This window comes from Thalia democratica, chromosome 8 (assembly GCF_965202585.1).
Source record: "Thalia democratica chromosome 8, ktThaDemo2.hap1.1, whole genome shotgun sequence".
NCBI classification, from domain to species: Eukaryota; Metazoa; Chordata; class Thaliacea; order Salpida; family Salpidae; genus Thalia; species Thalia democratica.
In genome coordinates this window covers 14,936,380-14,963,197 of record NC_139172.1, presented here as the reverse complement: position 1 = coordinate 14,963,197, position 26,818 = coordinate 14,936,380, and the positions used below count along the sequence as shown (strand labels likewise).

The 26,818-nt window shown below is 25.2% G+C and overlaps 1 protein-coding gene across 1 annotated transcript; it reads right to left on the bottom strand.

Moving 5' to 3' along the window:
* Positions 1-1,619: 1,619 nt before the first annotated feature.
* Positions 1,620-25,539, bottom strand: LOC145842055 (HEAT repeat-containing protein 1-like). Its single transcript, XM_082949417.1, has 41 exons — positions 25,442-25,539; positions 24,404-24,623; positions 23,817-23,973; positions 23,010-23,111; positions 22,256-22,396; positions 20,767-20,963; positions 19,550-19,689; positions 19,345-19,429; positions 18,748-18,931; positions 18,443-18,640; positions 18,086-18,174; positions 17,589-17,809; positions 16,685-17,262; positions 15,993-16,117; positions 15,393-15,526; positions 15,054-15,166; positions 14,445-14,673; positions 13,547-13,677; positions 13,161-13,218; positions 12,928-12,995; positions 12,600-12,767; positions 12,365-12,460; positions 11,733-11,867; positions 11,357-11,433; positions 10,773-10,908; positions 10,124-10,263; positions 9,733-9,846; positions 9,238-9,349; positions 8,490-8,630; positions 7,856-7,914; positions 7,715-7,750; positions 6,735-6,897; positions 6,188-6,264; positions 5,566-5,716; positions 4,971-5,327; positions 4,058-4,162; positions 3,506-3,690; positions 2,919-3,048; positions 2,553-2,708; positions 2,088-2,196; positions 1,620-1,746 (listed from the first exon to the last, which is right to left on the bottom strand). Exons 2-41 carry the CDS (start codon positions 24,463-24,465, stop codon positions 1,661-1,663), a joined length of 5,745 nt encoding a protein of 1,914 aa, XP_082805543.1. The 5' UTR covers positions 24,466-24,623; positions 25,442-25,539; the 3' UTR covers positions 1,620-1,660.
* Positions 25,540-26,818: the final 1,279 nt, after the last annotated feature.

Here is a 26,818-nt window from a genome sequence, read left to right as displayed (position 1 = left end):
AAATGACCCTTCAAGTCGAAATCGGCTTTAAATATTTTTTATAAGTCTCTCAGACGATAAAACAGCAATACTCACATGAGTCTTATGTTGTCACGTTTGCATTTTAATGCCAAAAGAGAGTTACTCCTGCTGTTTACCCGAGCTTGGCTGATTTTTAGTACTAATTAATTCGTTTTTTTTATTTTAATTTAGTACATTAAAAATTCTATATCGTGATACGCTTATCAAACATGAAGTTTACACTTTTCAACTATTCTGGGCTACAAAATTTAACTTTTCTGAGCATCCTTTTTTCAAACTAATATCGTTTTATACAAACAAAATAGACACTATAAAACAAACCATGAAGTTTTTTAAAATAAAAACTTATGTACAATTTACATCTTATAAAAAGTTTTAAAGAAATTTAGTAACAATAAAACTGAGAAATATTAGTACAACACAGTTCTAACGAAGTTTGCTAACCAAAACTAAATCCTAAAATGTTTTTGTTTGTACTGAGGACAACTTTGCAAAGATTAGTCAGTTCCTTTACAACTAATGCATCTCAGTCTATCTAAATCGTGAATGACACTATAGTTTATTTTATCCTATAGTCTGTAAAGACATTCCTTAAAATTTCAATCATGAGGGGTTTTTATGGAACAATTCAATCCGCAGAAACTTAGCTACATGATGTTGATCTTCTTACACTAGATGTAGTTTTTGAATTCATGATGTTGGTTTTCCTGAGTCAGTTGAGAGATGATGTATATAGTGATTTCATTTAGCTAGCTGAATAAAGATAATTAGCAAAGCAATTTGTTTCTGTTGGAACTAACGATACCTAAGACCATTCAAAAAAAAAACTATTTTATTTATATTTTCTCTAGATTCATTACTGAACGTATTTTTGGTCAGCAAGTTTTTATCGTCGTTGTTAAGTAAGGTCTTCGGCACATCTCCTGTTGTATAACTTTATATATAGCCTATTGGAACGATTATTTTAAGAATGACATTGATTTTATCTTTGTCAGTCCTACAAAAAGTATTTTCAAGTTTTTCTATTTTGAATGAACATTGTCTATAAAAAAAACTGATAGATATTTTTTATATGAGGTAAATATAAAAAACTATGACAAACAAAGTATTTTTTTTATTAAATTAAATTCTGTAATTAGGTTATAATTGTTTCTTTTGATATGCCTATAGAAACTGTACATTATGTATATAGTACAAATTTTCTCAACAACAAAAATTTACTTTAGTTTTGTAAGTGTTTGTGATGTTTTTATGCTTTTCGTTATGCAATTTTTTTTTGTTACATTATGTTTTTAGTCTATTCGACTTAGAAAAAACTCATTGAGAAAATTCACATTTTTTGAATGGATAACTTGGTTTCTGAAAGTGTTGGCAATTCCTTTACTCCATTTAAATATTATATCTGCAACGTGATATGGAAAAATACCTGCACATTATATTTTATGCTGTAATATAAGGGTCTTTAAAATCTGATTTATTTTAAAGTAACCTGTGAATAGATGTTAAGTTTAATAGCTTTTGACAAAAAATAAGGGAAAAAAAACGACAATAGTTTTTTTTAAAAAGAATATATTTATTAAATTTAGCTAAAAAATGCACTAATAAAACATATCTATAAATATGGCCTAATAAAAATTGTCTATTCATCATCCATCTCATCTTTGTACTTTTCTTCCATAATCTTCATTACTTTAGCGGCTTGTTTTTCAACTACCTCGTTTCCATCTGAAAAGTTATCAAGTAAGAAAATGTATCACGATATATTTAAATACAATAAGGAAAAAAAAAATTGTGATAAAAACAATAAATATCAAATATAAAACATAAATCAAAAAGTTATTATATTGTAGTATACTTATGCAAACAGTAAAAAAGTGTAACAAATAAAAAGAATTTAAAAAATGCAATTTCAAAAAAGATTGACATATTAATAGATCTTCTTTAAAAAAAGAAAAGTTTTAAGTTTTTTATTTACTCTAAAATGCATTACAATAAATTATCATTCAATGTAAGCTAGCTTGCAGAGACTGCAAACAACTAAATTAACTTTAGAACTAAAAACAAACCTTCAACGAGTTCTTGGAGTTTGGGGAAAACATCTTGCACTGCGGCGTTGTAATCATCTCCAAGTACTTCTGCCACTTTCAGTATTGCTAATGGCGCTCTTATTCTCACCTGAACAGTTTTGAATGTGAATAGTCAACATGAAAACATAACAATTTTTTTAATGTTTGATAAATTAGGACTTATAATAGTAGTTTAGACACTTGAGTAAAACTTGTGACGGCTCATCTCTAATTACAGTAGATATCTAACATATTAGCTAAATTTAAACTTATTGTATATTAAACACAATGTAAACAATATAAGTATTTGACTATAAAAAGCTAAACAATATGGGAGATTTAGCTTTTTCCATAGAACTCAGTTGAGACTTATTAAAGTCAATATTTATTTATCAATAAAGACGTTGTTAAAATTAATTTGTGTCTTTTTATTTGTTACAAAAAATTTCTACTTTTATTATTTACCATATCGTTATTATGGGAGAATTTTTGCACGATCAGGTCGTTGAGGTTCATCCAGTTGACGTCATCACCGCAGTTGGTCGTCATCTCTGCGATGCAATCGATTACGTCATCGTTGAAGTTGTTACTCAGTTCAGAGTTTGATGACATAACTTCTAGCTGTAAAAAAATCAATATTTAAAAGTATTGTAAAAATACAACAAACTCTATATAATATGTTGATAATGCCTATTTATAATTCAAGTAGTTTACACTTGTATAGTTTTGAATAAAAATTAATGTTATTTTATTTAGGGTTAGTTATTAATTTTCTTTAATAATTTTTAAACCAATTAATGTTTAGCATGATAATATGAAATTACTTAAAACCTGGTTGACGAGTGGTTGAGTAATTTTGTCAGCGTTTGCACGATTAATAAACTTTTTGCCACAGTGGATAAATATCAGTTTAAGAGAGCGAACCAAATAGCTTAAAGCTTGCATTTTAGTAGACTCCTTCCTGTAAATGTAATTAGTGCATGTAAATTTCTGCATTTAAGCTGTTTTAAACTACTCCTGCTAGTTAATACTTTATACAATACACTCTTATAGTGTGCACATAGTAGTATGTAAAAATTTATTTTTAAATGCGAAAAAAGTTTGTGGTATATATTACTTAAATCCTACTTTAAAAGGTTGCTATTAAAAAACTAATAGTAAACAAACATGGAGGTTAAAAACTACACATAAGTTATGTTAAGTTTAACAAAAGAGTTGATCAGACCAATTCGATCATCAGACCACAAGCCTTCGGTATACTGAGACCGGTCGAATTGGTATGATCAACCTTGTGTTAAACTTGAGCTTGTCTCACGGCATAAGAAAGTCCAGGCTTCTACCTTGCAGACTTTCACCAATGTATTAGTTGATCGTAAGTTATATTACAGTAAAAATTATGTTATTGTTTAAACACAAACTTTGGATCAGTTTCACTGCTGTCTTCGAGTGCCACGTTCATCGTTCGCGCCATATGATCCAATAGGGCGGGTTTGCAGTGAGGTTGGTAGAGATGTTCTATTCTGCTCAACAGCAGATGCAGCATCCTGTAGAAGGTGAGAGCGCGGGAAAATACAATGCCGTCGTTGCATGCCCAGTCGTGTAACTGTCGTAAACATAAAACTATGATAATCAAGAACTATTGTTTTAATTTTTCTTATAAGTTTTGAAAGCTTTAGAATAATAAGTAAAAAATTTTAATAAAATATGATCATTAAAAGTATTTAAAACTCGTGTACCATAACGAGGTTGTTAAGTAATAATAATAAATATAAATAAATTTAAGGTAGCTCACTTAAAAATCAAAAATTCACAAACTATTCTGGTAATGATGATATAAACATATCTAGTACTTTTATAAAGTTCTACAAAATATCAAATTTATGTATTTTATTTAATCAAGTACATATTTTAGTAACATTTGTTATCAATCTTTTACCATTATTTATTTAAAAAAGGTAACAAAAAAAAACCTGTTTTATAGCTTGAATGGCATGCACTTCTTTTCTCTTCAGAATAAACTTCAAAAATGAATTCATTATTTCACCTTCAATAACATCTACTTTTTCCAACGACAACTGTTGAAAAAAAAAATTATTGTTATGCTTATGCCTATAAATAAATGTCAAATTTAGAGAAAAATCTATAATTAATTGAAAAAATGTTTCAAACCTAATTTACAAATTTATTAGAAAAAACATTTCTAGTACTTTAGTAAAAATCAATAGGAAAAGTTGAAAGAGAGGGTAAACTGAAGCTTAACACAAAAAAAAATTCTTTTTTAATTACACCAAATACTTTTAATGTGATTATTTGTTAAATACAGCACTTAAATTATTAATAATCAACAAACTCTAAAATTAAACGGTAATTTTTGTATGATTAATGATTGATACAAGTATAACTACAGATCTTCTACTCCTTTTATTAATCTTTTTTTTACAATGTAAAAATCAAAACTTAAACTTATGTGGTAAGTTGAAATACCAAACGGCTTTTATTTAAATTTTGGTATCAAAACAAAGTTTCTTTTTTTATAAAATTTGATGTACTCAAATTTTTACTAAGTTTAACTTGAATAAATGTTTGCTCATATTTTTAGTTATTTTCCCATAAAAAGGGATAACTTTAAATTAATTTTAAGTATAAATTATTTTTAATAATTAAATTACAATTAAAGCTTAAACTTACAATATGAGATATCAAAAAAATCTTAATAGTCTAAACATTGAAATAGTTGATGAAGTAAAAAATTTAAAATTATTTCAAAATAGGTTTATTGAAAAGCATGAATTTTAATTAATGAAATGTTTAAAATTTGTACAATATTTTCAAAAGGTAAAAATTTTAAAATATCATGTTTAATTCAAATAAACAAAAACTAACATTTTTGTTAGTTGACCTCAAGTTAAAGGCGCTTTTATAAAAGGCCAACAGCTTGTCGAAGCTTCTGGCGTCGTCTTGAGCAACTTTGTCCAGCAACATCGAGGACACTTGCACGAGGTAGGTGATGCCCAGCTGCGTGGCGACGTCGTCATGGCAACTCTGCAACGTGGTGAAGCAGTGGGGAAAGTTGTCGACGACGGTGGTCAGCTTGAACTTCATGGCGATGTGGGTGAGGAGCATTTTGATCTTCTTCGTAACCTGCTCGTTTGCTTCTTGCTCCTGCTTCGTTCCTGATGACTGCTTCTCGTTTTCTCTGTCAAACATGGATACTTCCCTCATTGCAGCCAACTTGCATATCTGGAGTTTAATAAAAATTTAAAAAGATTAAATAAAAGTAGAAATTGTTTATATATCTCTTGCTATTTAAATAGTCTGCAAATATGTTTAAAACGATATATAGTACAAGTTACGCTTTTAATATTCATTATACCAATTAACAATAAAAAAACATTTAATTTGCCTTAAACAATCTATCATCTTTTTTACAGGTTTTTTAAATCAATGATTTAATTGTTTTCACTACATTGAAACTAACCCTGGGTAAAAATTCGGTGATCTTACTGCCAACGAAGTGTGGTAGCGTGGTGAACAACTTGTAGGTGGTTTGCAGCAGAATATTGAGGGAGTAAGGGGTGGCTTCCTCTTTCATGTGGTAGTCCATGTAATTGCACAAACTCGGTACAATGCTGTGCACGCATATAAATTAGCATCATATTCAAAAATACCATACACTAACATTGAAACAGTCTTATACTTGATTATTTTAATAAATATTTTTCAAATTTACTTTACTTCATATATATTTAGCCTTATTTTTAGCATTAGCTTAATAAATTTAGACCGCTTAAAAAAGTAAAAATTTAACCATCTAAATAGCTAATTCTTATATTTTAAACACTTTCTATAATTTCAAAGAATATAAATACATATTGCAGCTTTTTAATAAAAATGGTTAACATTAACTTGTATAAAAAATTCAAATAGGTTTTATAGCAATTTTTTACCTTGTAAAATATAAAAAAGTTAAGTATTAAGGTAATAAAAATAGGTGAACAAAATATCATACTTTGATTGAAAATATCCGAATAAAAAAATCGTTGGAATAAAAATAATAAACAATACAAAGGTCTGCATAAATTTAATTGAATCAAACTAACTGTTTAAGATACTTGAGACACCTAGCCATCAGTTTGGTAATAATCTCTCCAATTATAATGAAACAAGACATCATTACCTGTTTGAAACATATTTAATGGAAATAAACGAATCAAACGATGTGTTTTTAAACTGCAAAAACATTTACTTAATTTTATAGATAAACTATTAGGTCAACTTTTTCTCAAGCTTTTTAAAGTATTAACATTTAAAATAACATCTACAAAACTCTATGGATACAAGTAATACTTCATTAGTAAAGTTACATCAAAATCATTAAATATAATCCATAACTTAGTTGATTTTTTTTCAAAATAGTAAAACTCTTTAACTTTTTTAAAATAAAATACCTATAACTGACCATCTTTTTTAGAGTTTTTTATCTCTAAACTTATCAATATTTTAAATTACTGGTTGTTTAAAGTTCTAGATAGTTTTATTTATGTGATCAATTCAAACAGTTACTTAACGTATAAGCTTAACTGTTTCGCAAAACTGCCGTAACTTTTTGGTATGGAAAACTGAAAAATAATATAACACATTTTTAACCTTATCCCTTGATTGGCAACCAGTAGCAATTTGACAAAGTGTAGGAAGCTTTTCTGCAAAACAATCCAACTTTTTCTTGTCATCTACGCATCTAAACACATGTTTAATGGATATTGCGCAATTCAAAATTACCCTTTCAGTTGCTTCTGACTCGACTGGATCCCTATGTTTCAAAAACAACTATATTTAAAAAACAACTAACTTTAATTGACTAAGTTTTAATATACTATATCTGTTGTATATAAAAATTTAAAAGTGTTATAGCTTATTAGTATTTTAAAATAACTTTGATTATAAATTTATTTTATGTTGTATTTTTATTTTTGCATTACTTGAGTTAAAAAAGCTCTAAATATTTTTCTTTAGAATTGGTTAATAAAACAAAAACAATTTTTTTATTATCTACCTACTACCAGCATGTAACCATACCAATAATCTGTAATTTAAACATTTTAAAAATTATTGTAGTAATGATATTTACATATACTTATGTTTATCAGACCAGTATTTTCAAAATTGAAATTAAAAATATTTTAATGCACAATATAAGTCATTAAATATTACTATAACTTCTGTTTTTATTATTTATTTCTATAAATAGTCTTTAATTATAGTACTTACATAGTGGTCTAGTGTATATAATTTAGCCTAAGTTATTAAATCAAGCTTATAAAATATTTATCTAGAAGTTTTGATACTCATATGGTAAAAATTTAATTTTATCTTCATTACAGTAAAATAAACAAAAACTAAAAACTAGAATATAAAATGTCAAATTATATTTTACAACTTCAATCACACTTTAAATAGTGTTTAAAATATAAACTAGCCTGAGTTATAAGTATAATCTAACCTAGCTAGTTAGAATTTTTATAATTTTAAACTCGAGTGAGTGACAAACCAGAAAGCTTAAAGTTTTATAAGAAATTTAATTTATTTTTTAAAAATCAAACTTATTCGAATCATAAATAAAAACTTACTGTTTGCTTACTCCAGAAACGCACATGAATCTTTTTCTGTTAAAAAAAATAATTTATAACTTTTAATTTCAATTTAGGCTAATTGATAAAAAACTAATTGAAAGGTTCTATACATGCAAAATGTACAAACTAAAAACTTACTTAGATTTCATCATGTAGATTTCTACAAACTTTTTGCCTAACTCAACAAGAGCATCTTCCTGTTAAACAAAATAGTTTATCACTTAAAGTTAAAACTTTAAATCCTTATCAGTGAAATTTTAAACTTTATATATTTATCTTATAAAAATTTCTTATTTTAAATTAAACCATTAATTTTGTACAGAAAAAAATTGGATAAAACAACAAAATAATTGTTTTTATGTCACAATAAATGAAATTCAAAACTTGTATAAACTTATTATACTGTTATAGTCAATTTTTTAAAGCTTTTTTTTCTTCTAGGTTCTAATCATACTATTAAACAATGTTTCTCAAAAGCTAATGTGCACATGTACATATTAAACACTGCTTTATGTATAAGCAAAATCTTAACGTCAAATAATTTTATTCTTTTAAAATATATTTTTTTACTATCTAACAAAAAAAATTATTTATAATATAAAAGACAAACCTGCAAATAGACAATGAACATAACTATATTTTATTTTTGTAAATTTATTACACAAGTTACTATTTTATATGGTTCAACTGTAAGTTACTCCGTTATATACTTAGTCGTTTTTTAAATTAATAAATAAAATTATAAGCTAAGTGTACAAAAGAAACAACCTACCTCTGTATCAGAAATTGTTGATTCCTTCATTCTTTTGTTAAATAATGTTACTGAATTGTTCAGGTAACACAAGTTGCTTTGTTCTTCTAAAAGATTCGAAACCAGGTCCAAAAATTTCCTTGTTGACAAGAAACTAACCATCTGTTTTTGTCAATTAATTTTAAATCAATTTTTACATGTTTAAAGTAGTAAAATATTAATCTAAATGTTTTTTTCATACGACGATTTAATGTATTTAACTTATACTAAGTATCATGTTTTATCTGCAAATTTGTTTACTTAGTTTTGTCACCTATAATTAGTTCTATAATAATAATTTAAAGAAAAAAGTTGGTACTTAAAGTTGTTCTAATAATTAAACGTATACGGAAAATATTATATAAGACTAAAAAGAAGGAATAAACAGCCAGACTAAACGCAGATATGATCTAAATATGTTGATAATTTTCATTACTTTTGTTTATCCTGATTTTCAAAGACATTAAATTACTTTAATCATTATGTTATTAGTTTAACGTACATGAAGCACTTAGACAAGTAAATGATTAAACTTGTGCCTTTTTTAAACTTTTTTAAAAATATTTATAAAAATTAAACTGATGTAAATATACTACACAAAGTTGTAGATTTTATTACTTAAGTGAAGAAATACTTTTTAGATTTATGGTTTTACAATATGGTTTTACAATCCTTTGGTTTTAAAAACTTTTAGTGAAAAAAAATAATTAAATATTTTATAACAAATCACCTGAGCTAGCAAATCAGTAATTCTTTGGGTCATATGTTTGTGATACTTATCACTTTTCACGTTATCATCGTTGGACAGAACACTCATATAAGTCATACAGGATTTCATCATTCTGTTTGATATTCAATGTTTAAACTTTCAAAGTAGTTTTTAAATAAGTATATAAGACATGATAAAAGCATACTAGGCTTGTTTTTGAAAATATATGATAGAAAATAACATTAAACTAGATATAACATCTACTTTTAGTTTTTTTTTTTTTCATTTCCCAAATACATGCATCTTTTTAGTTGCATAATAACAAAAAAAAAATAATACATCGAGAAAACAAAAAATTGACTTAAAATTATAGAACAATTGTTTTGTTTATTAATATAATTATATATTTTGTATTTCTATCCTATGAAGATACTATAAAATTATATTTTAATCTTTTAATTGATTTAAAAATACAAACTATTTTTTGTTTAAAAATATTTAAGCAGACAATCTTACTGGTTAAAAACTGCTGAGAAACCACTATCTTCCTTTTCTTCTATTTTATTCTGAACTAATTTTCTATCGGCGAACAGTAACTTTGAGACAAAGGTCAGCGTTTGTATAACAAACCTAAGTTCAAAATTATGCAAAGATTGGCTAATAAAATCAAGTCAAGTTTTGTTTCGATATAAATGTTATTACAAATGTGCTAAAAATTTTCTTATTTTTAAGAACTTATAAAAAAATTAAATGTATCGATATACTATGATATTTAGAGTATAAAATTAAAATTTATAATTATATAAAATCTAAATTCATATTGACACAACTTTTATAAACTGTAATAAAACTGAATTACTATTTTAAGCCTCACAAGGAAACAAAAAAGACATTGTATCTTACAAACCTGCGTTTGTGTTCATCGGAATCAGAAGACAATTTAAATTTTAGTTTATTTTCATTTATTGGTGTGGATAAACTCATCACATACTTTACCAATTTATTAGCTGTATTCAACTGTGTTTCTATTTCAAATAAACTGCAAACCTAAATTTAATGTTGAGAAATTAATTTATACTCGTAATTAAAAGGTATTTTTAAGAAATTAAAGTATATAATCTGAAAAGTAATCCAATTAAACTTTTGTATAATAAAGTCTAATTATAAATATATCAGTAAAACATTTAGTTTTAAAATACCAGTAAAACATTTAGTTTTTAATTCATGCTAATATCTCTTTTAACTTGTAAATAGTAAGATTTTCTATATACTATTATTTTTCACATTTTAAGAAAATACAGTATAACAAAAAGCTTTGATTGTACCATCGAATTAGAAAAACTTGAATAAATAAAAGTTGTTAAAAAAAATTCATTAACGAAGAGTAAAACTTGCTTAAAGTCACTGGTATAGATAACCTAACCTTTATTCATAAGTAAATTGTAATATCCTTGTTTTAAATTTTCGATGAATAAGCGTTTGTTCAAACTTAAAATGCTTATTAGAGTATAAGTAATTCCTTAACTTGTCCGCGCAACAAACTTCAACAAACAAACCTGACACCAGTCGGATTCAGTCGACTTGTTCTTTTCATTGTTACTCAGTAACGAATGATCAATGAAAATAAGCATGATGTGAGCCAGATACTTCTCCTCTCCAACGGTCTTCAGCAGTTCTTTGAATACCAACGACCTGCAAACCAAGCTTGGTTTTAATAACTTTACAAACATGCAGATACTTCGCTTAGTTTACAACCAAATAATAAAGACTGTTTTTTGACATTCAAATCTTAAATAAATTATTATTTAAAACATTTGTTATTTATTTTTAACTCACTGTTATTTTGCTAAATAAAACTAGATGAACCATATTTATGTTGACTATTGTAAATTAAAATAACGAAATTTCTATAAGAAAAATAATATTTATTACTAACATTACTACAAAAAAAAACATTATTGAAATGATACTTTTTAGCAAAAAAGGCACTCAAACTTAATGAAAATCCATTAATACAAATCAAACTTTAAACTTTTTAATAAACATCTAACAGCAAGATATGTGTTAGTCGGTTAGCAATCACATTTTTAAATTGACAGTTAAGAACTAATGTAAAAATATTAAAAATAAATTAACATACCTTCTGTGAGCATAAATGTCCATGTAACTATCAACAAAAGTGCGAAGAATGCTAATTTCTTGTGAAATATTTTGACCCTGAAAATTTCAAATAAATAAAGTAATATAAAGTATTCTTTCACACGACAGTTGTTAAAACCAACGAGAGTATGTGGTTGGTTATTAAATTGTAACAAATTAAACAACCAAAACTCCTTAAAAAGATAATCTAAGTATCTTAATAAAACTCATTAAGATACTAAAAAAAAGCCTTTTTCTTAGTTTAAATTTTTTCTTACTAGGGTTTTAAAAACAAATTATAAGAAAAAATTAATTTCTCGTTGAAAAACATTATATTAGTCAGATAACAACAAAAAATCTAAGAATTTTAAACTAACACTTCTGCTAAACAAAGTTGGCAATATTGTTTGTATAGTTTTCGTAATAAGCTCGTAAGTGTAGCAGTCGTCTTTCTGGAACATGGAATCTTTCATGAAAGTGAAAATTTCCATAACAGTGTCTACTACCATTTTCTGTTATTTAAAAACAATGGTTGTGTCATAAATTTAGATTAAAACATGAAATTTCAATTAAAATTAAAGTACTATGACATGGTCGTCTCATTTTAAAGAAAAAAATCTGAATCTATAAAGAAAAAAAAGTTTAGTTAATTATCAACTATAGATTTACTTAATTTACAAGAGGGTAGATATATGCTTGCTACAATGCATTAAAATAAAATGTATACACTTATAATCTACTTAAAACTTGTGTACTGACAGTATCAACTTTTATACAGTATATTTTAATCTAAGATTTTTTTTCTTCTCTAAAATTTTGGTAGAAGCAACCATCAGTTATAGTTTTAATAATAATAAATAACTATATGATTAATAAAGTAAATTTGTAATAGTTTGTTTGTTTGTGTTTTCAAAAAAATGTATAAAGCATTTACATTTAAAATAGTGCAGATATTACGATAGAACAAAAAAAAAAATTAAAACTGCTGTAAATAATTTTCAAAAATTACTGGGTACATAGGAGCAATACAAGCGAGAACTGATAGTGATTGCTGGCAGATTTGGACAACATGGCTTGAGCGTGTCATCCTAACTAACAGTTGCACCTGTTTAAGTAGTTATTTAGTAAATATAAAAGTAAAATATTTCATCTTGAAAATTTATCATTTAAAAACTTAAGTTAAAGTTAGACTGTATCAGCAACTAAATGCTTTAAAAGCAAAAATTTCCAACAAAACCACTTACGTTGACATAAGTTTTTATTTTTTCCTTTATTTCGTCCTTGTTGGCATTTTTCTCCAACCTTTTAAACAGGTTAAGAAGCGTGGTAACTGAGTACTGCGTTACAAAATGCCAATCGTCGTTTTTCTTCTCTACTTGCTCCAGCAACTTGAACAGAGGTCCAATCAATTTCTGTTTGTTTTGCAAAATTCGAGACCAATACACAAAGTTTGTTATGAAAAAACATATGTTTACTATCATGTAATCATAACTTTATAAGAAATTCTTTAATATATATATTTTTATAGATATTGAAAAAAAATTACAAATATAAGAATAAAACATAACATACATAAGATTCATCTATTTTCTTTTTGTTCTTAAGAATATCTAACAAGTCTGCGAGTCTCTTTATTTCACCTAAAAAATGTTAATGTTTTTTGTACTTAAAAGATAACTAGTTTTAGTTCGTATCAAGTTTTACTAGTTGTATTGTTCGGAACTAAACTTTTTAAAACAAATTATTCTCAAACGTTTTAGAATAATTTGATAGTTTTTCTTAACATAATCATTTATAGTTCTAACCTTTTTTCATGAGCAACTCAATTTCTTTCACCAAATAGTCTGCCTCGATTGTAATGTCCTTTGTGGTTATATAAAGATAATTAGTTGACGCATAAAATAAAAAAAATAAAAAACTATTTACTAAATTAAAGTTAAACTTTTCGACAAAATTTTAGATATGTAAAATTAACCAATTGTAAAATCAATAAACAACAATGGTATAATAATATATTTATACGGAAATATTTAAGTACAATTTTAAAAATTAACTAAGGTACACTTAAGAAAAGCATGAGACTTCTTGTAAACTCTAGAATTTCATTGTTTTATTCTATTATGTATATTTGTTGCTACTATATAGAAAAATTAAAAACAAAAATTTGAATAATATGTTATAAACTTCATACCTTCAACGCTTTCCTAGCAGCTTGGAGAACGTCCAAGTTTTTGCTTTGTGACGCAACGACTATGACTTTTTTCACAATAGCATACTGAAGCTCACCAGGCAATGGGGCAAAAAACTTACTATTTAATTTGTCTGCAATAAAAAAAAAGTTATACCTGAATTCGTAGGAAGAGATAAGTAAGGAAGACGAGTGTTAATAAAATATTTAAATATAATAGAGTAAAATACACAAACGGTAATTTTTTGTCAGGAGTGTACATGAGTCATCACTCTAGTTACCAATATATAAAACTATTAGCACAGAGTATTTGTAACTAAAAAGATTAACTACTTTGCAAACTCTTTTTCAATTACACATATATATATAAATAAAACTAAAAGACTAAACACTAAAGTGATAATACTATATGAGCTTTTCAAATTGTTAAAAGTAAAAAGTCATGAGTTATAAACTATGTTATGCTTAATCTTATAGAACACCATTTTAAAGCAAAATTAAAATAAAACAAATTATATATTTAAATTAAAGAGTATATTAGTATATAATCATACATAAGTAATGATCTTTGAAAATCTGACCTACTAAGTTTTGTTAATGGCAAGTACAACAAGTTAAATCATTTTAAAAACATAACAATCATTGCATTTAATTTTGTAATGTTAGTTATAAAATAGATTAAAATTATTTAGTACTTTACTTCTTTAAAATTTAGACAACAGTAATTATTTGTAACATTTCAACAGTTTTGGGCTAAGAAAATACAATTAGAAATGTGTTTAACAGTTTAGCTGTTTTTGAATAATTTAGAAAACAAAAATTATTATTTGCAAAGACCTAAAATGTTGTTGATGATATTATGACTAGTTCTATAAAGTATATTGCAAAATATTTTTTTTACCTAAAGCGGCTATTTGAATATTTTCCCTCTCTTCATCATTTTCATCGACCTGACAATAACTCAGACACTGCAGGTAGAAATCAAATGTTTTCTGTTTGGAAAGCGAACGCGGATCGATCTGACGACAACAGAGTATGACATAGTCAACCTGGTGTTGGGACAGCGTTGGTGATTTAATAAATTCACAGCTGTGAGGCAGAAGACTCTCTAGTATTAAGCTGTGGTGAGTCTGTAAATTAAAAAATATATAAGTACGTTACTAAAAAAAATTACCAACTACATTTTAAAAACTTCTAATAACGTCTTTCTTTTGATTACGCACTTTCAACAGGAAATGCGTACATTGAAAATACTGTACTAAAATAAAGTTTTTTTTTTCAAAATAAGAAACAAACTGTTTAAAAAACTTATTTATATCATTATAAAAAATTAATTAATTAGTTTACGCTATTCATCTAAACTACTCTATTTTATTTGTTAGTTACTTTATTGTTATTCATGAATACATTTCTGAAATTAGCTAATATAAAACTATAAATCCTATGCATAAATCCTACTATTTTTGGACTCGGTAGATCACAACTATAAATACTATGCATAACCACTAACACTTTGGTAAACTTTTGTGAGGTATATTGAAGTAAATTCATCAAAATTTTTATGTTCAATCAGCTTTTGCAAAATAAAAGTTTCATCTTGATGTTTTGCTGTTCTTCGCTTTTCTGATAAAATACAAAAACTATTGATTAAAGCCACTTGTGATTAAGTTAAGTAACTATCAACATTATAAAAGTTATTATCAAACGCTAAAAATACCTTACACATGTTATTTTTAAATACAGTACTAAATATCTTAATATATACAGTTTTACTCTATTTTTATAACTCAAAACTGATTCCAAAGACCTACAGTTTTATTATCCTTTTACATATAGTTGTAAAACTAACTTCGTTTAGCGTTTTCATCAGAATTTTTCAAATTAAAATAGTTATTAATCAATAAAGAACATTGATGTTCGTTTTGTACAATTTCTTCGGTTTTCTGAAGAATGAATTTTACGAAATCTGAAGTCTTCTCACAGCTAAAACATAAAGTATTTATAGGATTTAGAAAAAAAAAGTACAAGCTAAAAATATAATTTTCATATTTCAAAGATACTTCAATAATTTTGTCTTATTCCTTTATTTTTACTTACTATTTTACTCGTACAAACTAAAATATAAAAAATGTAAACTTTTACTGATATGTAAGCACTTAAATAGAGTCCAAAAATTTATAGAGGAAGTAAATCATAAGAGTTAAATAAAAAAAATTACATTGTACAATGTTTAACGGCGGTATTTAATTTTAATTAGTTTAAATATTTAAACTCTATTAGATTTTTCCTTTTTCAAGTTATTTTAAAAGTTTTTGATGTTTTTAAAGTAAAAAAAGTATTTTAAAGTTATAATTTATTATTTTCTATAACCATGCATCAATAGCTGATTGTTTATTAAACAAGTTCAATTATCAACGAACTACAATAAACAAAAAGCTATAAAACTTACTTTTCAGCTAAACTGTAATAAACTTGGAGGCAGTCTACAGCTGCTTGTCTAGTTTGTCCAAAACTTGATGTCATAGCAACCAAGATGAAACGCAGGAGGCAAATCTTAGTACTTTCATCGAAACCCTTCAAAAGTTTTGTAGAAATTGTAATAATTAAAATATGATTTAAAAAATGTTTATATATTTTTTTTTATTATGTCTGAAAATCTAAGACTAGAAAATATAAACTTCATATTACTAACTTTTTTTTTTGAAACACACCTTTATTTTATATAAATTAAAAATTTATATTTATTTGAAATAAATTACTATAGTTGTTCAGCTATATGCAATAAAAATTCTGCAAAAAATTTAAGAGTCTCTAATTAAAATATATTGAATTGAATCATAAAACAATGCCAATAATACTAATTAAATAACTATTTTAGAAAATATGGTTATATACAAAAATACAATTAAGCTAAAAGTTATATTGAGTTTATTACTTAACAATTGTTTCACGCTAAAGCGATGATCACAAGTAAACTAAACTAGTTTGTTTACTTCTTTACTTGTAATTATCGCTTTCGCGTGAAACAATTGTTAAGTAATAAACTCAATACAACTCTTGGCTTGATTGAATAAAGACTCCTTAAGTGTGGAGCTCTCTAGAAATTTATTATTTAAACCTCTATATAAATACAAAAACTACTTTTTGCTGATTTAAATCAGAATCCATAAGGTTTTGTAAAATGCATATAGCTGAAAGTTGCGTATATTCCAATTTTACATCAATTTTGCACATTTCGTTCATTTTATAAACTGAATTGCCAGACCAACAAGCAGAAAGGAAATTTGCTGTTTCTTCAAAATTTTCAAATAACTTCTTGTGGCTTGTCATAAATGAGTTTTCTATTGCTCGGCGAGTTTTCAAGGAAAACTTCATTGATAATGCGAAGTTGTAAAATATGAATACGAATTCACGTAACATCAATTTCTCTTCCATCGCTACAGACGAACTATCAATTTTTTCAGAAAACCTCTCCACAAGATTAACCAAACGCGCATCTTTGGTCTCGCTAAACAAATCGCAGATTTGTAAGAAAACCTTAAGTGGAGATTGTTGGCAGTTTGTAGCCGCAACAATAAAGCATTTCACGGTATCAGAAACCTGGTTCTCTGTAAACTTGCTGTATAATTGAACTACTGAATCAAGTTCCTCAGTAAACTTTTTATCCTGAGAAGCTTCAAAAAGAGCATGTCCAACCAAAGGAATAATGTTGCCATTGCCTGTATTAAAAAATATGTTATACTTTCTATAGACTTACTCTAAACATAGTCAAGAAAATAAAAGATAATATAAGATAGTTAAGATAAATATTTCAACCAATTAATCAGTGTAACATTTTGTTTTAAATCGATTTTAACAACTTAAACTATAATTTAACTCCGAAAAACTTATGTTGTATTTGTAATTAACTTTTGCGGAATGAGAATTTAAAAAAGCTTAAAATTTAATTATTCAAGTATAAAAAAATTTATATAAAGTACTATTTAAACAACTTTATTATCGTTTGAACAAATTTATACAATAACTTTGAAAATAGATAACAAACTTTTCAAGCAGTTCTTAGCAAGAATTTTTACAATACTCTTTAGTTCATTATCAAGTTTGAGCTGGCTCAGAAATTTGCTAGCTTTGTCCTTTTCTCCTGCATTGAAATAATAATGAAGAGCTGCAATAAGCGGCAAACTGCTGTTTTTTTGGGATTTTTTTTGCAAGTGATTGATCGTAGAAATCATTTCCTCAACTGCTACATCCCAACTTTCATTACCACTGCAATATCATAAAACGCATTTTTTAAAAACTAGAGATCAAATGCATCTTGAATATGTATTTATTTGTTTACAGTAAAAACTTGGTTTTTAAAACAGAAACATTTCATTGATAAAACTTGAAAATACATAATCTATTTATTTTGCCCACCAATTAAAAGTTAATTGCAATTAGATCAAAAAATATTAACTGCAGCGTTTTTAAACTAAAATTTAATCTTAATTGTTATAATAAAAGTGCCAATATAGATTTTTATTAGTTGATATACTATTTTACCTGTTAATTAGGATTTTTTCCAAAATGGTCCTGCTTATTTCATTAGAAATTGAATTAATCATTTTCTTTTCATAGTGTTGGTTCAAAATCTAAATCATAAAATTAAATATTAACATTTTTAACTAAAATAATAGTTGAATAACTTTAAAATTTCCTTTTATAAGTATGGTAAATGAATACTTGACACATTCACCAACCTATACTGTATCAAATATTTAAGTTATCTAGAATCCAAGTTAAGATACATGAAACAATATTGATGCTAGCTTACAAAAAGAATGAAAAAATTTAAAACTTTGAAAAATTGATATTTCACTACATACAAAATGACTATAAATAATCGTTCAAACTACTAACCTCGCAAGCTTTTACGCACAACGACGCAGGAGCTTCAGAGCGGAAAACATGTTGAAATATGAGAAGGCCTTGCATGGAGTTGGATAGAAAACCTTCATCCTGCTTCAGCGTGACATTCAACCTGTCGAGAGCGCGAATGTTGAGCGAAGGCTGTTTGTGCAACAATCCGCACTCGAGTGACATTTCACCATCAATCGTCTGAATGTTGTATTTAAATCAACATTAGCCTTAAATCAAACAAAAAAGACAACTTTTTATTAATTTTTAATAGAAACTTGAAAAAAATTTTAAAAAAATTTACAAACCAGAAGGTGGTAAGTGTCATGCATGAACTTGTTAATGAAATCGTTGATGGGAGCATCTTTGAGACGAATTTCATTAAACTGCTTAGTCACACCTTCCTGCATGCTGGTGATGATGTTACAAATGACTTTGTTGTTTTCTTTGTGATATTGCTGTGGTTGTTCCATCATCATGCTCAATGTTTTTCTACATTTTAAAAGTAATTCAGTAAAGTTTTTTTTTTTAATTAAAATCCAATGACTAAAAAAAGTATTATTACTAAACTATAACAACCATATAATACAATTTTAGCTTTTTTCAATACAATATATAACATCCAAAATTTAAATTCAATCTTTATGAGTTGAATTTGATTAAGACGAAAAAAACTTGTTAATTAAGCTCTGATTTATTTATGAAATATCGAGCATCTAAAACCAAGTTAAACTAAAACAACATTTGATTTAAAATTTATTTCAGTTTGAAAAAATTAAGACAATTTAATGTAAACAATGCGTAAGATTAAAACTAGAACCAGTTAAAATTTAATTATGCAATCAAATCGAGTATATTATGTTGGTAAATATGGTACTTTTTTTAACTTAAAACTTTTAACATACTTGACAATATCATTTAAAGAATCAGCAGAAACATTTTCTTTCGGAAATTTTTCCAAGATACAGAACAACGAATCAAGCACCCCATCTAAAAATATAAAGTTTTATATACTGTGTTAAGAAAAAAATCAATTCTATTTAAAACTAAATTTTTGTAGTTTTTTCCAAGCAAAAAAAAAAATTCTTTTCATAAACTTTAAACATTAACCATGCTTGTAGTTTTCTAAGCAGCAATTGGCAACAGTCTTGAAAATCTTGTCAACAATTGTAGAATTTTTGCCTAACTGTTTGACCAATTGGAAAAATTTGGACGCTTTTTCTTCATCAGAAAGGATAAACATTGTGCATCTATATTTCAATAAAAAATTTAAATTATTATTTCAAACATTTTTATAATTTTAAATAAAAATATTTTGCAGTACAAACGCGTTCCTTTTTATAACTAACAAAAAATATATTGAATGACCTTAGTACACTTTCGAATTAGACTTAAAATAAAATTCATATAAAGAACATTGTTAAGGGCATAGAGGAGTCCACCTTGACTTTTACAAGTTGATCTTATTTTATAGTTTTACCTGAGCTATCAGACATTTTTGAACACTTAAAAAAAAATAAAAGTAGTTTTTGAGATACATGTGATCAAAGTCGGTGACCTCGATAGGTTCCTAATGAAAGCCGCAAACCAAAAACGCAAAAAAAACTATTCATTAAAAATCTATCATCTCCTTCATTTTTTAACCAAACTTCTTTAAATTTTCAGAAAGTCCATTATTAAATTTAAAAATGATTAAATGCAGCATTTTTTTTTAATTTTGAAAAATAAAAATTTCATTAATAAAACCACCTATTTTTTTGTTTTAATATATATATATTATTTAATTTATTTAAAATCGCAACATTCAAAGTCTTTTAAAACTATAAAAGAAACGTTTCTTGAAAGCTTGAGGTCTCTAGCACAAAAATGAATGAAAAGATATATTTTTTAAATTTCTGAGAAACTCGACCCAAAAAAATTTGCGGTTCACACGTTTGTATTGGAAACTGTTTACAAAAATTGCAATATTTCAAAAGTTAGATAGGATTTTTTAATTCTATAAAAACTAGCTAGTAGTTTGTACTTAAAGCTTTCATATAGGAGCCAGTGTTATTTTTAGTAAAAAATGTTGGACCTCCCCCTATGCCTTTAAACTGTTTAAACAAATATTACAGTTAATATTTCTCCAATTTTTCTAAGTTACTACATAAAAAGTTTTTGTTGTAATATCAAAAAACCATTTCGTTGATTTTAGTAATAACTTTACTTACATCTAAAAGTATACATTTAACCTCTAAAATTTTGTTAAATATATTAATTAAAAGGACTCACAGTTAGCTGAGCTAGATACGTTTTAATACAAATTATGGTAAAAAAAATTAACTTACTCAAGCGGTAGTTTTTGAGCATTGATCTGACAAGTTAATAAATGAACTATTGTGAACAACCCTTCGGTAATGTTAATTTTTGAAATAGTTACAAATAGCTCGTTGATGAATTCACTTTCCAATTGAACTTTGGTCACAAGGGCTGCAAGAACAACCATGCTTGAGCAGTTGAACTTCTTCGAATCACTTTTTAAACCCTGTAGGTTTAGAAGTATCATCTAAATTATTATGTTCCTTCTATTTACAGGGTTGCCAAATGTTTATGGCAAATTTTTTCCAGGTTTTCAAATTTTTCTATGGGTTTTTAAAAGTACATATTTTTGGGTCTATTATTAAGTTAAGTTTGAGGTAAGAAACTGTGTTAGATAGTATAAAAACATAGAGAAGATACTCTAAAGCTATTTTAAATGTGTTTTTTAATAAAAAAATAGATGATCACAAAAAAAATTATCTATATGATAGAATTTTTGATTTAAATCGAAATTTTACTACTTAAAATAACAAAATTGTTAAAAGTCATAGGTTTTTCCAGTTTTCCTTCAAAATTTCTTAAATTTCAGGATTTACCAGGTTTTTTAGCTTAAATTGTCAAATTCCAGGTTTTTCCAGGTTTCAAAATTTTTAAGAAACTCTGTATTTATAAGGGTATCCTATCTTAATATTTTTATTATTGTTTTAATGTTAGTAAGTTTCAAAATAGATGTATACAAACGTAAATATCAAAATATTGCAAGTTCTTTATAAATTATGGCTATTTTTAGATTTATAAATAAAATTATCTTTTTAATAAAATACCAAAAACTTATTTCAAAAATTATGAAACTGTTATTACCAGCATAGCGATCGATTTTTTAAATTAAAACAGACTGTTTGCTGTTACACCACAATTGATGTAACTTATCAATTTAGTCAGTTTATATAACTTGTTTTTTTCAGGAAGGTGTCAAATATGCATGAAGGGTCACTTTTGCACGGGTTGAAAATTTTTATGTTTTATGTTTTCTATTATTATATTATTATTACTGTTACCCCTAAACCTTACCCTTAGTTAACTTTTTTTTTCTTCTTACATTTTTTTTTTGTTTTTTTAACTATCACTATTACCCCTAACCCTTAGTCAGTATTTTTTTTATTAATATCTTTTTTATCTCGTGCAAAAATGACCTTTCGTGCAAAAGTGTCTTCGTGTATATTTGACCCACCCTCTTTTTTTTCAACTTTTGTGCTATGCTAATGAAATTAAATTTTTGAAAGTAAAGTATCACAGTAAAAAACTATGCTGTTCAATATGATACCTAAATTAAACATTTTAAACCAATTGTAAAGTTTATAACTTAAAAATAAGAAGTATTTACATGCAAAACATCAATATAAAACTTAAAGTATAACTTTTCTTTCTAATTTTTCTACTATATTTTTTATACAACGCAATAATAAGCAGAACCTAAGTTTTCAACAACAACAACAAATACTGATTGAATAAACTTACTAATTTAATAATACTGAGTATTTTACGTAAGATGTCTTCAGCAATGCCCTTCTGCTGGCTACTAATGAAACCAACAATTGTAGTGACAAAAACATTGGTCGTAATCTGCATTTGATCTTTACAGCCTTTCTCCACACGAACCTAATGACAGTTTTATCATATAATTCAAAATACTACATTTTTTTAAGTTTTATTTTCTAAATCTATTTTTTAACATATCTTAAAAATTATATTCAGAGTTGCATAAGGTTTTTGTAAAAAAATTTCATGTTTTTAAAATTAAAAATATTTCAGTCTATTTTAAATAGAAATTATATTTGAGGTCTTAAATGGTATACAAGTATTGTTAAGAAACTGTAATACTACTTTAAATGTATTTTACAAAATATCTAATTAATACACATAAAACTGTATATGAATGATTTTTTTTTATATCATCTAAATTTCGTTATTTTACATGTAAAAATTGTATTAAAATCCAGGTTTTTTCCCAAAATTCCTCAATTTTCTTATTTTTTTGACTAAATTTTTGAAATTAGATAAATCCAGGTCTTACCAGTGTTTTGGCAATCCTGTATTTAACATTTTAATTAAACTTTATCTCATCAGTTTTTTAGTACTAATAGAACTTAAAAATAATCTAATATAATTAAAAAGATCTGAAAGTCTGTATATATAGAAAACTCAGACTAAATTTTCAAACATTAAATCGAAAATATCAACAATATAACATGGTTATAAACAAATTTTTTACTTTTTGAGAATTCTCAACAGTGTTGCAAATAAAATTTACAAAACTTTTGTCCTTTTTGCATCTTTCCACCAGATCTCGCATTGAAAGTGGTTCACTTTCTTTCTGATAATTAAGAATATTTGTAATAAACTGTATCAAATTTACTTAATTCTTATTTATTTAACATTATGACTAGGTTATAGTAAAAAAACACATTAAATTTAACACTAAATATGAAAAAAAAATCTTTAATATTAATTATTTCCAAAATCTTCTAATTAAATTTTTTTACAACCATTTTAAATAACAAAATAGTATTTATTATCATTGGTTAAACAATAACAAATTTTTAAATAATTTTAACATATAAATTTAATATTGATAAATAGTTAATAAACTCAAAAAATTATTCAAACTAGATTGTAACAAATAAATAAATGTAATTGACGTGATTATTCTACTGTGTTATTATACATGTTTATATTCTTTTAAAGCCATCAGTATAGTTTAAAGCTTAATTCAAAATCAAGTATTATATTCTGAAACACAATTAGGTTGAGTTATAAGACTAAGACTCAATGGTTTACTATTTATATAAATACTGTTATATTAAACAACATAATATAACAGTTGAATTTGAAGCATTGAATAAAGCTAAAATTTAAAAAACCAAATGTATTGAATTTTTAGCTAATATAATTTATTAACTATTGAATGAGTTTTTACTCCTATAAAAAATTCTATTTTTTTTATTTATTTTAGTACTCTTTCAGAGTCTACAAATTATAGTAAATAAATACTAACTTTTAATACATAAATAAAACTTACTTGAACACTTTGATGTAGCCAGTTCCACTTGTTATGCGCATGTTCAATTTTTTTATCAAATGCTATTATATGAACAAACTTGACCATCAACTTAGTATTATGGTATGGCATCACACATTGCAATAAACTATCTTTGTTCTTGCTAGCTATGTTAAACCTATTTAAAATGAAAAAAACTAAATTCACATGTGTTGATTAATTTTTGTTTAAACCATGTTTATAATGAACTGTATACAAATGCAATAATGTTCAATATTTTCATTATTTTTGTGACATACAGTTTTATTAACAAATTCTATATATAAAAATATGTGATGGTTAAATTTGAAACTAATTTAGTTTTAATCAAATTTTATATTTTATAATTAGTAAAAACTTTATAATACAGGCATTTTAATCAAGTTTACAAATATCAATAAACATTCTAAAAATATTTAATATTTGCTTAAAAAAATGTTTAACCAAAAATAAAACAATGAAATGTATAGAAAAATTTTTTGTTAAATATAAGTACTCAAACTAAATATATATTTAAAATATATTATTAAAAATTCAAACTATTTAACTTTGACTCAATACCAACTAACCTTACAAGAAGCCATTCAATGCAATTTTGAGCACATCTAAGAAACAGATAAGGAGATACCATAACCAAAAAATCATCAATGAGAGCATCAAGTTTTTCATTGATTTTTTTATCCAGCAAGTTTCTATTAGTTTCCTTTGACTTTTCAGAAAAAAGTACTTTTTTGAAAAGTTTAGAAAACAGTGGTTCTCTTTTACTAAGCTCTTCAAAGCCTGTTTCACCTGTTAAATTTGTTTGTGTAACGAAAAAAAAATTAAAAAATATTTTTACAGCTTTAATTTACATCAAAGTTTGATTGATTTTTTTATTTTTTTCTAAATTTTATACAAACTTAAAAATTTTTTAGACCAAATTTTTGATCAGTTGTATCAGGCAGTATAAAGTGAAATATGACCTTGTGGAAATATATAAAATTTTAAACAAATATGAATATAGAAACTTACATTAAACGTTGGATACTCAAGTAAATTTAAAAAACTTTTAGGTTAATATTTATAAAAAGCTTTTTAAAAAAATACTTAAGAAATAAATGAAAAATCTTTTTTTAAACAAAATCTAAAATTTTTAAACCACTAAAACTAAAATAAGCATCAAGTTAAGGTTTCCTAAGGTTTTATTATTTGAAAACAATATAGTAGTCTTTTAACTTCTTCATGTTAACCTAACATAACTAAAGTAATTTAATTATATATCAGTTAAATATTTTTAAAAACCATAAGTCTTAACATTTAATTTCAAATTTTTTCTATTTGTTAAATATCTATCAATAAATTGATTCTGCACTACTCTAAATATACAAAACTACTAAAATACCTTTTACAAAAAATTTACAAGTTTCAAGTCATTTACCCTATCAAAAGTAACAAAAAAACTATTTAAACCTAAAATCTAAATTTAAATTGTTTACATATAGGAAAAGTAGTTTTATCTAGAGTGTTTAATTTAAAAATAAATAGTCATTTTAAAACCAGCTTTTCTAGGTTTCACAAACATTTTTTTTAAATTAAAACATGAAATATAAACTCATAATTAAAATTACCTAATGCAAAGAAAAAGTTTCGATCCTTTTCAGCAGCTTCAGAAAACTTAAAAATTAGAGATGGCTGTTTAGTGTCATCTAATCTGTTGATTTGACTATCTAACCCTAAGTTTTGCAGTTGACTTTGTAGTGAGGTCATTTTATAAACTCTGAAAAAATAACAGTAAATAGTTTGATAGCCTAATACTTAGTTATCAATATTATATTGAAATATTATGACTTTTAAAAACTTAAATATTGATTTTTGTAACTTAATTAGTTTAGATTACTCTTTTTGTTTGAAACTAGGTTGACAAACTATGCCATACATAAAACTTGAAATAAGAAATAGGTTGTAGTTGTAAATCTAGATTATTCATATTGTATAGTCTGTTATTTTGTCACAAATATTTTAAATACTTTAATTCAAACTCATTAATACAATATCTATTACTTAAGGGCATTGGGAAAGTATGAACTTTTTTATAGTTAACATATGTTCTTCTTATATGAAAGACTAAAGATTATATTAAAAATTAAAAATAACCATAAGTATGTGTATTTTTTTATACAATAAAAAAGAATTTAAATAACTGTGACCACCATAGTTTTAATAATTACATAAATACAGCCCAAAGTTTTAATAAAGACATAAATAAGGCCCATCATTTTTTTTATGAAATTTTGTTGAAAACTTAAAAATTCACTATCAATTTACCTTTAATTAACTGGAAAACTCAGATTTTCAGGACACATTCTTTAAATAGTTTAAAAGAGATGAAATGATTTTTTTTTAATTGCAGAAAAAAACTAAAAATTATTGTTGTTTAAAAATAGGTTCAATATTTTATACTACAAAGGCCATTGGGGTCAAGATATTTTCACTACTAGTACTATAGCTTATAATAGGAAGTCAAAAATATAAACTTTAAGCCTTTATTTCTTGGTTATAAAAATTACTTATAACTTTTAAAATTCTACCATTCTTGTAAAAAATTTAAAATTCAAAAATAAAGTTAAATATCTTATTTTATAGCTCTTAATAATTTAAAGGTGATTAAAAGTATTTCTTTGTTTCAACTATAGACTTTTTAGTTTTAGAATGTTCACATTATTGATTTTTTTTTTTTTTAATTATTTTGAAAATTTTTGTTCATTTGAAGTATTTTTCTTAAAAACAGAAACATTCTAGAATTTAAATAAGAGAGTAGTTAGTAAAAATTAATTAGTGAAATTTTAAAAGATCAGTCTTAAAAATATACTAGTTACAATAAAAATTGGATGTTGTTTCCCAAACTTAAAAACATCAAATAAAAAATTAAATATAGTCTAACTAAATTGATATGAATTCACGGTTTTATTACATCATTGGTTGGCAAACTGTAGCCTGTTGGCTGC

Excerpts from the sequence above, each read along its gene's own strand:
- LOC145842055 (XM_082949417.1), bottom strand. The coding sequence starts at position 24,465 with ATGGTATCTCCTTATCTGTTTCTTAGATGTGCTCAAAATTGCATTGAA. Across the intron at positions 23,112-23,816 it reads GGCTACATCAAAGTGTTCAA|AAAGAAAGTGAACCACTTTC; the intron begins GTAAGTTTTATT and ends CTTAATTATCAG. Across the intron at positions 3,049-3,505 it reads AGCAGTGAAACTGATCCAAA|GAAGGAGTCTACTAAAATGC; the intron begins GTTTGTGTTTAA and ends TTACATTTACAG.